This window comes from Melanerpes formicivorus, unplaced genomic scaffold (genome assembly GCF_026170545.1).
Source record: "Melanerpes formicivorus ecotype bairdi unplaced genomic scaffold, bMelFor1.0.p_v2 SCAF_179, whole genome shotgun sequence".
In the NCBI taxonomy this organism is placed as follows: Eukaryota; Metazoa; Chordata; class Aves; order Piciformes; family Picidae; genus Melanerpes; species Melanerpes formicivorus.
The window spans coordinates 176,864-192,952 of record NW_027142531.1 but is presented as its reverse complement, the minus strand read 5'-3'; the positions used below and the strand labels follow the sequence as shown (position 1 = coordinate 192,952).

General features: G+C 46.5%; 1 protein-coding gene across 1 annotated transcript; it reads right to left on the bottom strand.

Moving 5' to 3' along the window:
- Nucleotides 1-706: 706 nt before the first annotated feature.
- On the bottom strand, nucleotides 707-15,353 carry CPLX4 (complexin 4). Its single transcript, XM_068169358.1, has 3 exons — nucleotides 14,997-15,353; nucleotides 12,354-12,441; nucleotides 707-2,742 (listed from the first exon to the last, which is right to left on the bottom strand). Exons 1-3 carry the CDS (start codon nucleotides 15,161-15,163, stop codon nucleotides 2,515-2,517), a joined length of 483 nt encoding a protein of 160 aa, XP_068025459.1. The 5' UTR covers nucleotides 15,164-15,353; the 3' UTR covers nucleotides 707-2,514.
- Between the last annotated feature and the right edge of the window lie 736 nt (nucleotides 15,354-16,089).

Genomic DNA, 16,089 nt, shown 5'->3' with positions numbered 1-16,089 from the left:
GGGACAGTGAGTGCTGCAGGGATGAACCACGCAGGTGCTGGCAGGGCACAGGACAGCCACCTCCGATGTGGTGGTAATCAGGCTCTCACTGAGGGCAGCACAGCTCTGCCTTGGCCATCGTACTGCCCTGCGTGGGGGACTCTCAGGGGCATCTGGGACAATAGTGCCGGTCACCCGTGGGGCTGTGACTCACTGTGCCCCACTACTACTGTGCACAGCCCGATACTGACCCCAGGCTGGGTGCAAACCCCAGAGCCATCACCCCAGGGAAACTCCAGGAGCTCAGGGCAGAATTCAGCACCTTCTGTGATGTAGCCCAGCTCTGCCCCTCCAGACTGAGGGTTTTCAAGTCTCTGGCTCTAACAAAGGCACCTAAGGCAGCCCACTCCCCTCCCAGCAGCAGATCAGCGTGGCTGTGGCCAGCGGCAGGGCTGGGGAGGTCCCACACTGTGGTTTGGAGGGACCCCAGCCCACAGCCACCTTCCAGCCCCACTTGCCTCTGCCAACTCTGGCATTTTTTGGGAATCTCATTAATTGCTTGTTTGGTGATTCTGGCTGCACTTTCTCTCTGACCCTTTAAACTGTGAAAATGCTGATCCTGTATGTGCTGACGAAGTTAATTAGCTCCTTTAAACCACCAGATGCTTTCAGGAAGATTTTCAGGAAGTCCCAGGCACTTTTTAATTCAAGGGTTGAAAGTCTTAGGCTTGTTTACTTTAGTGTTTTATAGGTGAGACAATTCAGTCTGTAAAGTAACAGAACAGTATGGAGACACCTGCCAGATTTGTACAGATACAGAGGGAAATGGATTGATGCAAGAGAAGGGAAGGGGAAAGGGAGAGAAGAAAGAAGAGACAAAAGAGTGAGAAGACAGAATAAGGAGAGAGGTAGGAGAGAGGTGGGAAGGCAGGAAGGACGAGAAGGAGGGAAAGAAAAAAAGGAAAGAGACAAACCATACTTAGTGCATTTATTCGTTTAAAATTAATATTTTTACTTGATTGGGTGGAGACAGAGAGAAAGAGACTTACAAACCTGTAGGAAGGTGCTACATGTATTCATTTGCAAATTTCATTGTCAGGCTACCTTTTGGAGAGCTGACAAAGTCCTTCATTTCACAGAACACCTGAGCCCCTCGGGCGCAGCACTGTGCGCATCCTCCCTGGGCAGAGGCTGGACAGCTGTTGCGTGACTTGTCGTGCGTGACAACTACTACGGCCATGCAAGTGCAGAGACAGCCTGACCCCCCAATGCCTTGACCACGGGACCCTGCTCCACAGGGCTGGTGGAGACGATCTCTGCCAGCCCCATCACTGCCTGCCCAGGCTGCTGGTGGCCCTGGCAGCACTGCTGGCTGCAGCAAGTAACCATCCCTCAACCAGCCAGCTGCTCTGTGCGAGGCCACAAGTGTTAGCCAGCATCACCACTGCTTGTTGGGGAGTGGGAGGCAATCAGACCAGTGTCTGCCTAGGGTTTCCCCAGGAAAAAAACTTTGAACAACAACAACAACAACAAAGAAAACCTTGCCTGGTCCTTAATCTAAAACCACTAAAGGGGGATCCTGCCTGTCTCACAGGCTCAGCCAGATTCAGCACTAGTGGAATCTGTTCATTTTCTCAGGGTTTAGGTGTCCTACCCTGGCATAATCTCCCAGGTGGGTTAGATTTATGTTCAGCCTTGTATGGAGATAACTCCTGGAATAAATGGCTCTTTTTAGCCTACATAAATGGTTTGCTGGTACCCCAGTCCCCAGAATTTGGCACACATAGCCAAGCAGAGGGCCACTGCTGTCACTTGGTGTTTGAACTGCATTTGGAGACTGAGTGGCTGTGAAATTGAAGCAGCCTAAAGAGATTTCTGCTGCTGCCTGACCATAGCTTTCTGATGGCTGCCAAGCCTTGTTTTCCTACTAGTCCACATTCAGTTCTAAATAAGAAGACAATGTTGTCCCAAGCTGTAGAGTTATATGGCTTCACTTTTTGCCTTTTGCTATATCTAATACAGAAAGGGGCAAAACTTCTTCTTTTTTTTTTTTAATATAAAATCCTTGCAGAAAATATCAACATCTGAATGCTGAGTTTGGGTCAAGATGTTTGAAAGAGCATGGATTTTTTTTAGAAAAGATATGGGTTTATTCCTGAGAGCAGCATTAAATGAATGGTTACCTAGGGGTCATGCATCAGCAGCAGGATGTTGCTAAAAAATACACATTTCATAGCATTTGGATCACTTTGACAAAATGGAAAAAGGCACATTTTTTCCCCAAGTTTTAGCTTTTTTGAAGCCATATTTTTTTCCATGGGGAAAAATGTCATGTTAAAAACTGAGGATCAGTCCTAACTTTGCACTAAGCAATCGCAGCACATAAATGTTGACCCCTCCCCGGGGTTTTAAAGTCTCTCTCTCGCTTTTCTCTATTTACAGTTAATGCTCTAGAGCTAAGTGCATCCCTCTGCCTGCCCTCACTCTGCAGCCACTGGGACAAGGCTGATTTCACAACCCCTGGGCAGAGCTCTTCTACATCACAGAACATTTCTGCTCAGCTGCCTGTTTCATTTCGGTGAAGGTGGCTTGTGCCTTTTCTTTGATTGCATCCATGTCCATATTCTGGATGTTTTGCAGCTGTCCCAGGATAGAGTCCTTGTCCTCTTCCTCCACCTGATCTTCTGCCACCATCTTCTGGAGGTCTTCTGGCAAACCCACATCATCTCCAGCCATCTGTATTTGATTCTCATCCAACTCACTCTGACACAAAAAGCAGACAATAAAAACAGCACATGAGAGTATTTCTGCTGTCCCAGGATCTACCAACAAGCCTGTTTTGTTTGTTTGTTTGTTTGGGGGAGAACTGAAACATATGCTCAGATTTTCCAGTCAAAGGCTTTAGATGCAGAGGTTCTATCAGCCCCCATACAAGTGCTAGGGAGTTGCAGGCGATGTCAATTACAGAGAGCTCCAGCAGTGTCAGAACTGAAGCCCCCTGTGTCACTTGCTGTTGTAGAGATCTGTGCTGTGTCAACTGTGGCAACCTGCTGATCCTGCAGGAAATCTGCCACAAGTTTTCTTGCGTCCGCTGAAGCCCTGCTGCAGCACTGCCGCGGCTGTCGCCTGCTGTGCCGTTTGGTCAATAAAGCTACAGCTTTAGAGCAACCCTGTAGCTGCCTCTGCCTGTTCATTTGCTGGTGGGTATTTTTAGGTATCAGCGTTAAACTGAAGCCTTCCTGAAGAAAGGTGTGTTAAATCTAGGGCAGAATTACTGGGGAAAGGGTCCTTGTCTTCCCCACACCGTATCTGTAAGCTGTGTCTGGGCCTTGGGTTGGTATCTCTGAGTTGTGCTTAAGTGCAGGGGCTGCCTGGCACGCAATCAGAGCAGTGCTGCAGTGCTGGTAATAGGAGGACTTAGACAACAAAAGAGAGGATGGAGGTTGGATGTGAGTCTGAGAAAGCAAAAGGAGACAGCAGAAGGAACCAGTTAAGCAATTAAAAGGGCTGAGATGCAGCAAGGGCTGTGCAGGCTTCCTGCCTGCCCGCTGAAATGCTGTCAGCAGAGCTAGGTCAATTTTTCAAACAATGGTGATTTTGTTCACATTTTATGGGGAATTCGGATGGATCCAGAGCTTAGAAGAAGAGGGTATTTTGACACAGTTCACACATCAAAGATAAGCATTAATGCCTCATTCCATCTCCAAAATGAAGCATGACAGCAGCAAAGGCCTGATATGAATAAGCAGCAATGCTGACAGCAGGAGGTGTTTTTGAGAGTGAGACGGGTCCTGGGTTTGCATGAATGAAGCAAGAATGAATGGAAGGATGTATCTGGGCAATGTCTGTGTAGTTCCAGGCCCTAGCTAGGACAGGCAGGCTGGGACGCTTGACTGCATAGCCACTATTTACTGTTAGGTCTATTTGTGTTCTACAGCTCTTAGAAAACACAGAGAGGTGTATCTGGTTGTTACTACGTCAAGGCTGAAATGGGTGACTCCTTTAGGTAAGGGTTGCTGCTACCCGACCTGCGGCAGCTAGAAATAACTTCCTAGCTGGCAGGAGTATTCCTTATTGATTGTGTAGCAGGAAAACACCTGTTAAACTTTTAATCAGCAGGTGCTGGCTGCTGGAGGAGTTGATCCTTTTGGAATTCTCTCAAGTAGCAGTAGAGGATGATAAAAACAGATACTGGGTTAACCACAGGAAAAGTCCCCCCTAAGCAGACAATCGCACGTGTCCTTTTCTTTAGAAATGATTAGAATTTAAGACATAATCACTGCACACTGCTGCACATGATGTGGAGAGGCCCCCACAGCACACGCAAAGGCCACTTTGCTGATGTGAACACGCTCTTGCACGGAAGCTCCCTGTCCTACTGAGGCCTGAGACGTGATGAACTGCACAGTTTGGGGCTTCAGAGTGTTCTCTGACCAAAGAAGAACTTGTTCAGATGTAGTCTAGAGCAGTACAATCCTGCCCAAGTCACCTGCCTCTACTCACTTGACATTTAGCCTGTCCTAGTATGAGCTTCAACAGGGAAGAGCTCAACAATAAGCCAAAGAGCACAGAAGATCCTGTATGGCCTCATCTTCTAAAAGTTGACAGATCTGGTTCTGTTCCTTAGATTTTAAATGGAGATTCAAATCAATTCTATGCCTCTATAATCAAGTTTCTGATTTTAGAATAGAATAGACTACAATGAACCAGGTTGGAAGAGACCTTCGAGATCATCACATCCAACCCGTCATCATTTTACCTGCTGTTTGGTGGTTTGGTTTTTTTCCCCTTTTTTTAAGTCTGGTGGAAATAATCTACAGCTTGTTTTCCCACAAGGGAGGACTGTGAGGTTTTCCTACAGGATGTTCTTCAAGCCAGGCTAACACTGCAAGTGTCCAAGTCCACTGTGAGCCTGCAGCTCCAAGCACTCACTTCTGAAGGTCAGAGACAGAATGTGGTGCTGGAAATGCATCATGCCAGCTAGCTGCAGGCAGCAGCTTGCAGTTGGGTGTGAGCAGGGTGTGCAAGGTTCCTGCTATTCCAGCACACATGCAGCTGGGGACTGTCGCTTGCCCAAAGGCAGCCATGGCTCTGGCAGTGACAGAGGCACTACTCTACATCAGATGCACCCTGCTTGGACTGCAGAGAGCATTCGAAACAGGCAGGCTTCATGGACAGGTCATGGGCTCCAACAGCCTCACATGGAATGCCCCTCTGGACTTTGCCAAGCCTGCCCTGGACTGGATGATGACTCTCCTGATGACTTGAATATCTGTAGTCTCCAGGTCTCTGCAAGTGTTCAGCCACCCTTTTAGGATCTCTGAGAACAAGAAGCAACATCTATTCTAGTAAATTAAATATGCCTGGCATTGGTCTCTTGCCCCAAGGCCAGCTGGCCTGGAACAACCCACTGCAATGCTATTGAACTCTCTCACCCTACCAAACAGGGTGGTCCCATCTAACTGCCTATTGGGCATGTCTGTCCTAACTCCCAAACAGCCCCTGGGAACTTCTTGGGAGAGTGCCCAGGCCAAAACTGGGTCAGGCACCATTCTGACAATTCAGCAGTCCTGGTGATGTTCTTTGGCCCTGGTGATGCATCTGATGTAGCCAAACTCAGATCTGTTTCATTACAGATGGAATGTGGTGCAAAATTCTTCACACATATGTGACATACAGGTGTAAGCGGGAAAGAGACAGTCTCAGCATCTGTTTCTGTGAAGTCTGATTGATTGCAAACAAAAGTGATCAAAGCTCCCAGGCCACTCTGCAGGGCAGCTGAACTGTCTGCCTGCAGTGCTGAGCACAGTTTCCTGGCACCTTGCTCTCCCTGCACTGGATTCACCTTGGGCGGGTGACTCCAGCCCTGATCCTCCAGCTCAACACCTATAATGCCCCAGTTACATATGGAACCAAAGCCCACCTTGCCTTGATCTGTAAGCAGGACTTTTGGGCAAGCAGTACAGCAGCCTCATGCTGATCTATGCCATCTGACAGTGCTGGTACCTCACAAGTGTGAAAAGCCGCAGGTTGGAACCACCAGACTGCTCCCCCACAACCACACACTCTTATCCTGTCCTTTCACAGAGATCACAGTTTGGAGCACAGTGTGGAGGCTGATTTACACTCCAGCTCTCAGGGCCTCATAGGCAGCATCAGTTCATTGCCCAAAATGTCTTAAAAGAGAATCCTCTCACCCTCAGGGCCCAGAAACCCATTTCAGCTTATGTGAAGTCCCCAGTTCTGCCCTAAGCTAGGTTACCGCTGTGCTGGTGCCAAGGTAGTGCCCTGCTGAGCCTGACTTGATGACAGGTTTTCCAGGATGGACCATGCTTTGCCTTCCCTGGCAATCACTGGGCTGCCACTGGACCCTGCTGCCAGCCCCAGCTCTTTGCTGTGTTCAGAGCCCACAGGACTGTGCCGGTGGGTAAGGACACTGCTGCTGCTGGGGTCTCTCATTGCCTTGGCCTGGACTTTCTCAGGGAGCAATCCTGATGCTGCTGCCTGCTCACATCCACTTTGTCACTCCATTTTTCCACAGTGGATCCACAGCTGTTTCAGTCTGGCCTATCAAGAAAACAGATCAGCAAAAGAATTCTTCAAGCTTGGCAAATACTTGTTGTCAGATTTTACTCTGAAGCCGGCAGGCTCTGAAGAGCCTCTCCTGAGAGAAGTTTCTCCTTCTGCTTGGTCTATATGCAAAGCTAGAGCTCAGGTAGTGGCTGCAGACGAGTGAAAAACCTTTTAATTCTGGAATAGCAATATTCATTGAATCAAGTCATAACAATGCTCACAGCACAGGAGAGCAAGACCTGTTTGAGATGAGGTGATGACATGTCCCTTTCATCGTGAGCTTTGCTTTGACTATCTTCAGCAGCACTTGTTATTGAAAAGGCACCTGATAGCGCCTGAATACTCTTTCTCTCTCAGTATCAGTGAATCAAACCAGCCTGCTGGAACTGAGAGCCTTGTAGAGCACTGTCTGCAGCAGTGCTTTGACTAGGGGAAGGGATCCACCTCCCTGATGACATAGTTACTTCCTGAGGCATTAAGAATTCAACAGAACCCCTAACACTTGGATGGAAGAACAGTGTGGATGTGGCAACACTGACAGAGAGTAAGCGGCATTTGAGTTGACGTGGTGGATGCATGTGCAAAGCAGCCATGTGAAAGGGGCCCGTGGGGCGAGGTCGCCGTGCTACAGATGAGGTCTTTGGACAGGCTGGACAATCCTGTGGTCAGATGTTCCTCTCCTGCATTGCAGGCACTATTGCCTCAAGCCTCTGTGTTTAGACCATGCAGAAGTTAACTGTCTGCTGGATCCTGGCTCAGGAAACAGGCAGTGAGTAAGTGAAGGAGTTACGTGTGGTGCTTTTAGATGACAGTATTTATTTATGCATTGAATACCCCAAAGATGAAGAAGTTATCTGCAGATCAGATGTCTCATGGCTAAAAGCTCCTTTCTGATGACAAACCTAAGTTGACAATTCTGTTAATAGGATTAGGTTCATTAAGGGACTGCTTTCTCTTATAAGTCTGGCCCAGATTGCATGGAGCTTTAGATTTTGCACTGAAAAGGGGGCCCTGCCTAGTTCTGAATGTCATGCTTTCATCTACAATGTGTGGTAGTGATTGATACTGGTAATATTCAGGCTTTCTAGTCCATACTAGGCTACCTGGAATGACTTTGGTTTTCAAACTACTTAATGTATTACCGCAGGTCTGAGAACATTTTGCTGCCGTAATGTTGTGTCATAGAGCTGACTTTTTTCAGAGACATACAGCATGCACACGATAGTTTCATTTTCTTCCTGATGTGGCATATGTTTTCATGAGGGCTGATGAAAGGAAAGTGGACCTCCAACCAAGAAATGCTATGTAGTTAGCTACAAAGGCAGAAAAGCGTATCCTGCAAGGTACACTTGCAACCATAGCAAAGCAGCAGAGCTGATCATATGCTTAGTATCTTCTTCGCTGACTTAGAGCTCCTCTCCTACTTTGGCAGCAAGTCTTCTACTGTTACACTGAAATTACTGAAACTTCCCTCCCCCCACCCCCTCAAGAGCACTTAGTGTATACCAGATTTAAGACTCAGATGGAGATGGGGCAGATCACCACTGCATACTCTTGGGTGCTATGAGGTGACAGTATGCTTGTCCAAAGTCATCCAGGAGCCTCTGTGGAGACCCTGAACACCGTCTCAGAACTGAAAGCAACACTATGGATGGCAAACTTTCACCGTCACAGAGAGACACCCACTGCCACTGACCTATAGTTTAGAGGTGGGCACTTAAGTGTCCTGAGGCATTTGCAACAACCCCTTCTTCAGCTGTAAATCTGGGACCTCGCAGCGTGTGTTGAGGCTGTGAGGAAACGCTGCTCAGCAGCTGGCTCGGCATACGCCTCCGAAAGGCAAACAAAGCCTAATGATATTTTACCACTCAGGTGCTAATGAAAATGCTGCTGTTTAGAGATTTAGGCCTACAATCCAATCAACCACTTAAAATCTTACACTTCTTTTTCTTCCCCTCCCTCTCCCTCACCCCGCCAAATAATCATTCTGCAATTAGCTCTGCCCTCAAGATATGTTTTCCTCTTTCTTGCCACTGTGCTGAGCACCCACAGCCTGGAACAAATGGTGTACTGCAGCTGGTGTACAGTACCCCTACCTATGACACTAACTGTACACGACCTGTGTCTCTCCAGGCATTTCCCTCTGGAAGGAATCTGAAGCCCAAAAAGAGACCACAGTTCCAGCGTGTCACCTTGATAATCACCTGCAGAAGTCTCATTGCATTTAAAGGGGTCATTTGAATGAGAAACTATAGGTGCAGGCTTCATTTTTAAAGATGTAAACCTCTGCCTTCAGTAATAGAATCATAGAATCACAGAATGCCAGGTTGGAAGTGAGCTCAAGGATCATCTGGTCCAACCTTTCTAGGTGATGATGTAGTTGCAATGAGCTGGCCCAGCACCCTGTCAATCTGAGTCTTAAAACTGTCCTGTGTAGGGGAATCTACTGCTTCCCTTTGGGAGACGATTCCAAGGTCTGACTGTTCTCACGGGGAAGCGCTTTCTTCTGGATTCCAGCGGACATCTCCCCACCAATAGCTTGTCCCCATCACCCCTTGTCTTTTCTATTGGACTCCTTGTGAAAACAGTCTCCTTCCTCCTGGTAGTCGCCCTTTATGCAATAAGGTGTCCCCTAAGATGTGTCTTCTCAAGGATGAACAATCCCAGTTCTCTCAGCCTTTCCTCATGTCAGGGCTTCCAGTCCTCTGGCCCTTCTTGTCACCCTTCTCTGGACACTTTCCAGCCTGTCAACAGTCATTTGTACAGCGGGGACCAAGACTGCAGGCAGTGTTCCAGGTGTGGGCTGACCAGCACTGAGTGGGACAATGACTGCTTTGCCCCAGCTGGTGGTACCTTGTTGATGAACCCGGTGTCGGTTATAAGCGCTGCGGCTGCCTGCTGCTCTGGAGCTGCGGCAGCTGGGAAGGTGCAGGCAGAGCCCAGGGGAACCGGCGGCTCTCGCGGGGCAGGTCCGAAGGTACCGGGCTGGGGCGTTGCTAGGACGCCCAGGAGACTGGAACGCGAAGGGCGAGGCAGCGGTGGCGGTGGTAAGTCCTTTGTCCTTTCCGAGTGGTTACTGTAACTTCATTCACTTCGCGTCTGCTTACAGGAGCTTTGTTCAGCAGGGACACGTTGGCAGGCCAGGCAGAGGGAGCTTAACTGAGGTTTCTCCACAAGGTTTCCTCCCTTGCTTGCCCCGCACCCAGTACCTGTCTCAAAGGTTCTACCACACCTGCCTAGACAGCTCTTCCTTTGCTCGGAAAGGCAGGCAGTAAGGGTTTGGTCATCGAAGCCGCGTGTTCAGCGTTAAGGAAAAACACGTTTGTCAGCCCTGGTCCTGCGTGGCACAGATGAGACCGTTTTATCCAGGCCCCAGGGTTCGCTCACTTTCCATCCAGATTGTCATTTGCCTTCAGGGTTCAGGCGAAGGCTTTCAGAAGCGGTGCGGTGTGAGGAGCGTGGCACTAGAGGGCCTGTCGCGGCTCGGGGCTAGGAGCAGCGTCAGACCAACGCCGTGGTAAAACTACAGGGTTTACAATTTGTGTTTGTGCTCGAGAGTCACTTTCTGAGCCAAGGTGACATCGTTACACTTGTAATTGCGTGACTGCCGCGTCCTTCCCTTCTGGCGGTCCTGATGTTTCAGTAGGAAATCCTGTAGACAGTTCAGCAGAGATGGCTGCAGGTGCTTTGGTGTTCGCTCCTGCTTGCCACAGACCACACAGCAGCGCTGAATTCTGTTGCTTGTAGGTTATAGCTTTTAAAATTCCTCAATCGTACGTTCGTTTCTGTGACTCTATGTGCTCTGTGAACCTGATGCTAAATCTGAACCCTGAAATGGACTGGTGCTGGGGTGTGCTCTATGGTGCTAGAATGTCCTCACCTCTGTCATTAAACCACTTGACAGTCCCTAACACAGTTCTGGTCTGAGCCCACTAGTCCCTTAGATTCCATAACCTGGCATGATTTTAACAATATCTGAACATTCTGACTATTTAAAAATAATAGTGGTTTATCTATCTATCTATCTGTCTGTCTGTCTGTATCTACACACACACACACTTAACTACAGTAGCTATTGGAAATCTTTGCTTCCAGGAAAGAACACCTTTACAATGTGATGGTGGGGTTTTCTTTAAAAATATTATGAAACACTTCCCCACCCCCCCAAGCAAAATGTGGTTGCTTTTAAGCCCTGCAAAACACTGCAATAAAAATGAATGTTTGCAAAGCCCTTTTCCTGATCATCAGCTACTCCAGTGGTAACTTTGGGTCATGGAGTGGCTTTTATAGCACAACATCTAATTCAGTTAGAAACAGTATTTGGGTAAATGCTGAAGATTTTTCAGGTGGTTGGTGAAGCACACAGCCTGAACCAGGACAACGGCCACCTTCTGGTTTAATTCCTAGCTTCAGGATGATGCCTTCCTCCTGCAGGTGCTAGAAGACATGATAGGGATTTCAGCCAATCCCTTCACAATGCCTGTGCTGTTACAGAGCTAAAATCACAAGACATGAGAGCTCCTGGGTAGGCTTGTCCCTCAATTCTCCCTTGAGCTGGGTCCTAACAAGCTAAGGTGCCTGCAGGCCTCAGGTTGACTCTTGGTTCCTTGCTGTTTGGTAATCTCCATGACAGTTGCCCTGAGCAGTTATGAACGAAGTACCCTGGGGCACTATGAATTTGTTGGCTGACCATATCTTAAATGTGTGGAACTCACTGTTGAGAGGTCATTTCCTTACTGCTAGTTAGTATAGACTAAAACGTGGCATGGTTAATTCTCAACCTTGACTAGGGCCATCATCCCAGGATAGAAGGGTCTGGGAAATACAAGCCCTATACTGCTAGAATATTTTAATTATACTTGATATAATTAATCAGACTTCTGTCTACCTGGCTCATGCTCACAGGGTCAAATAGGCTCTTAGCTTCCTTGAAACCCATTGGAGTCCAGTACCTGAATACCATCTTGCAACAAGAAACAGTCTGCAGAAGATTCAAGCTTCAAAACTTTTTTAATAGGCAAGACCTTCAGTACAGGCTTAGTGCTAAAGCCTGTACTTTGACAAGCCTTTGATAAACGAGGGTTTTGCAGTTAAATCCCTGAAAATGTGAAAGATGATCAGTAAATGAGAAGCAAGTCTTCCCTCTAAACCAAACACTGGGCTGTCCTTGTTTGTATCCATGTGTTTTCGACAGGAAACTACCATCAATGCAAGCACTAACTATGCTTTCTGTCACTGCTCACAAGCTATTGCAGCTGCTGTCTGCTTTTAGCAAACTTCCAGATTTCTCTGCTGCTTGGGGTATCTGCTGTCTGTACTTTGTTTTTCCTGGGAATGTTTGACAGTGTCAGGAGCACTAAAGAAAACAGAATGGACAGTTCACTTGCACGCTGTAGAAGGCAGTAAAAAGGACCCTTGGGAAGTCTAGCATAACTCAAACACAACTTGCAGAGAGTTCTAAGGGGCTTTGCCTATAGCTGCTGTGTGTTGCTAAGAATGTGTGCTGTCAGATACAGTCAGGCCAGTTACTCAGCCTCTCTTGTCACCTGTTCCTGATCTGACAGCACGGAAAAGGATTATGAGAATCTATTAGATCCATCTACCGAGCAGAGCAAAAAGGGTCTAAGGGAGGCAGTCACTAGGGAGAAGCATGGCTTGGGCTCCTCCATTTCTGTGCTGAGCTGCAGAGGGATTTCCCCAGATGAGGCAACTTGGCATGCTCAGAATTCTGCATTGGTTGTCACTGTGTTTGCTGTAGCCTTGGCCACTGAACCAGAGGAGAGCATGGACTGCAGGCTTACCTTTGGGAGTCTGTACTTCTCTCTCAGATGAACCCTCAGACAGGCTCGCTCTGCCTTTTTGTGTGCAAATGCTGCATCTCTTTCCATCCTGGAAATTGGAAAATAATGTTTCTTGAAGTTACTGACAAAATGTGGTCTTTCAGACTGAACCAGTTGCTCAGCTGTGAAAAGCTACGTGCAGGAGTTATTCACACTGTTACAGAACTTGTCCAAAGGTACAAAATGAGTGATATCAATAAAGTGATGCTGGGGGGCAGGCTCCCTGCACCCCAAGCTTGTTCTCTGAATAATTCCTCTGTTTTGTGAAGAATGGAGAAGGCAACCTCCAATGTCTGGAGTCTGGACCCTGCTGTCTGTTATTGCTGACTCTAACAGTGATTAATACCAATGAGCAGAACAGGAAAGTTATGCTTATTCCTCTCTTCTTCCACTGGGGCACTTAAAAAGGGGTGACTGCCTGCTAGTGCTGCTGTTCTACAAACATGACCACCTTCTGGGATAAGAACACATGCACTGAGTGTCAGAATGGTCTTTCTAGGTCAGACCAAAAGTTTGCCTATCCTAGTATTTCATCTCCAACAGTAGACGGAGCACGAGCATCCTGTATCAAAACTGCTCAGCTTCCAAAAATCAGTGTGGAGTACTGGAGCCAAAAGCTGGCCTTGCATCATTGCTGAAATAGCCCAGGGTGGCCTCTGTCACCTATGAATTTCCCTGGTCTTTTCTGCAACCATTCAGGACACCCTAGGGCAATGAATTCCACAGCTCCCCTGTGTGGAAAATTTCCTCTTTCCTCTGTGTTTTATAAAATGCTTTCATTAGATTTACAAAGTGGTCAGTGGGACTTTTGGTTGGATTACTTGTGTATTTATTTTCAAAATGTATCTCCTCAAAGATTTTGTTTTTGTAACATTTTATAACCTTTGATAACCTTCACCTTCTCCCCTCTCTCTCTCTCATTTTTTTCCCCCCAGAAGCATTGTTACAAATGTTCTGTGGCAAAACTGGTTAACTGGTTTAATTCCAGTATAGATATTTTGTCACATAGAAGCCACTTGGAGGATCAAATGCTGTTTGCCCTCTGCTTCCATAAATGAGCTTTTGGGGTTTTCATCTCCTTCTTTCTCAAAAACCAACCAAACAAAAAAGTTTCACATTAACTGGAAGCTCTCTTAGACTTCTTTCAGGTAGTCATTGATGGGAAGCGTAGAGGTTTGTGAGTTTGGTTTTTAGCCCTCTTTCTCAATCTTCCTCTTCTGTTGCCCTCTCCTCCAGAGGAGTTGTTAGCAGCCACAGCAGGCATCAGGATGTGTTCCCACAGGGCATCACTACACATCTCTTTAGGTGTCCTGTGGGGCTGAGGGGCAGGATTTTCTGCTTGAGTAGATCTGGGCTTCTTGCTTGTCCTTGCATCATGAGGACACTTGGCAAAAGTCACTTGGCAAGCCTTCCAGCATTGCCTGAGCTTGCACCTTTTTATTCTGGAGGCTCTGGTTATGCCCTGCAACACGAAGCTCTGCAGGAGCAGGAAAGCTGTGTGTGAGCGAGCTTCAGATGTTCCTATTGTAGTTTCAAACCGTACTTTCAGAAGTATTCCTGCACCAATTTCTCAATACCTGCCACACTTGAAAACATGATAGAAATAATTCCTTTCCCAAGAATTTTCCTTATCCTAAGGACCCCCTTTTGCTCCGGTCTCAGTAAAGCATCTTCCTGCTGGTAGGTGATTATTTCTCTTTCTAATATCCCTTGACAAAATGCACAGCAAAACATTGTGCTTTATTCCAGACCAAATGATGCCCGCTCAGGGCTTTATGATGGAAATGGCTGCTGCTAAATACAGACCTGGATACCTCAAATTCCATCAGTCATTAACCTTTCACCTATAATCATCTTACATGAAGGATTTACACAACCATTATGTAATTGACCATTAGAGGAACAGATGCATTTGAGGTTTAAAAGTCAATCGTTTTATTTATAATTATGTATGATTTGAACTCCTACATGTGAAGTCCTTTATTTTACTTCTGTTTTGATATTTAAACAGAGCAAAGTGGTAAAGATTATGATCACAGGGAAAATAAAATCGAGGTTTAAAAGTTCTGCTTTATTTAGTAGATTTTAGAAAAAATAACTGAAAGTGCAGCTACAAAAATTAACAACCTTAAAGCCTTTTCCTAGACGAATATCATCCATTTAACTTAGTGCTCGTGACTTCTTTTGTGTCTGCCATAGTAAATGTGGAGAAAGGAAAAATATGTATTGAATGTGTACCCTACATGGAGTTCCAGGAGAACAAATCATACACATCTTAGAATTAAAACTCCTGCACTACAAACAGCTTTGTACTCAGAAAATTTGGATAGACAGGGATCAGCTAGGAATGAATCCAGCATCTCAAGGTGTGGAGGCAGCAGGAAAGTGTAGGAGAGAGCTGCAGGATGAGGGGAAGGGGGAACACAGGACCTGATCATTTCCAGTTGGTGAACTTCTACTTTGGAAAGTCTCTTTAGCAAAGATTCATCTGCTTTAAAAGAAAAGGGAAGAGAGCTGAATAGCTGGCTTTTTATTGGGTTATTTCATCTGCACAAAGGTACCACGAATCAGCCCCATACTGATAATAAGGGAACAGGTACTCACTTCTCCTCAACCATTTGCTTTTGATATTCCTCATACTCCTCTCTGGTCATTCCTGCAGCTGCTGCTGGATCAGAAGGAGTGCTTTCTTCTTTGCTTTCTTCCCCTCCACCTCCAAGTCCCAAATTCTTTACCTGGTTGCTCAACATGCTTTTCATTAGAAAGGCCATCTTCTCAAGGAAAAAAAAAGGAGCTATAAGCAAACAGCTATGAGAAAGCCAAAGCAAGCAAAAAATGTTTTCAAACCAAGAGTTGTAAGCAGAAGAGTTTCTACAGCCACATCGGCTCTTCAAGGGCACAATGCTAGTGAAACGTGAATGCCAAAACCAGTTTGTCAGCCATAATCTGGATTAAAGAGTGAACTCCTTAATATCTAGAGGCAGATGGTTCAGATTACTCAAAAAAAAAAGTCGTTAGATGAAGCTACCTACTTTTTATATTAATACTTTAAGCTAATTGTTCATAGACACACAAAAATCAATTATGGTGTGCAGGAGCGTTTTGACTTTCAGTCTTGAAACTCTCACAGAGACAAAAACGTTTCCCGAAACACAGCAAGTCTGAAGTCAAAAGAAGGTTGACCAACAGCCAATAGTTCCTGGGCAGAAAACCCTTTGGGATTTAAACAAGCAAATGAAATTTGAAAACTGGAGTTCTTCGTTAAGTGACACCCCAGTCCTTGTTATCCGCTGGACAGAAGATACATGGAATGGTTTTAGTTCATCCTCTTTTCGTGTGGGTGGTTTGTCCCACAGATGAGCAGGCTGTGGCTGTTACTTTCTTTTCAAGAAAGCTATCACCAAAACCCCAAGTAACATCTTCCTATTTTTCATTCCTTAGGATTTATTTCAACTCTTCCCCAGGCTGTCTCTGGATGGGTCACCACTTTGACAGGTGCTGCATAGGACACCTGGTGGACTTAATCTTGACTGGATAAAGGAGAAATGAATCTGGCCGGTTTCTGTTGGCTGTAGTACAGCCTTAGTATCCTTAGTTTGTGGAGTGCTCATGTAGGTCCTCAACTTTGAAAACTCGATTCCCATCGTTAGCCTCACCCGGTCTATCCAGTTGATGTGCAGGATCATAGACTATTTTG

Excerpts from the sequence above, each read along its gene's own strand:
- CPLX4 (XM_068169358.1), bottom strand. The coding sequence starts at position 15,163 with ATGGCCTTTCTAATGAAAAGCATGTTGAGCAACCAGGTAAAGAATTTG. Across the intron at positions 12,442-14,996 it reads AAGCAAATGGTTGAGGAGAA|GATGGAAAGAGATGCAGCAT; the intron begins GTGAGTACCTGT and ends TCCAATTTCCAG. Across the intron at positions 2,743-12,353 it reads AGAAGTACAGACTCCCAAAG|AGTGAGTTGGATGAGAATCA; the intron begins GTAAGCCTGCAG and ends TTTTTGTGTCAG.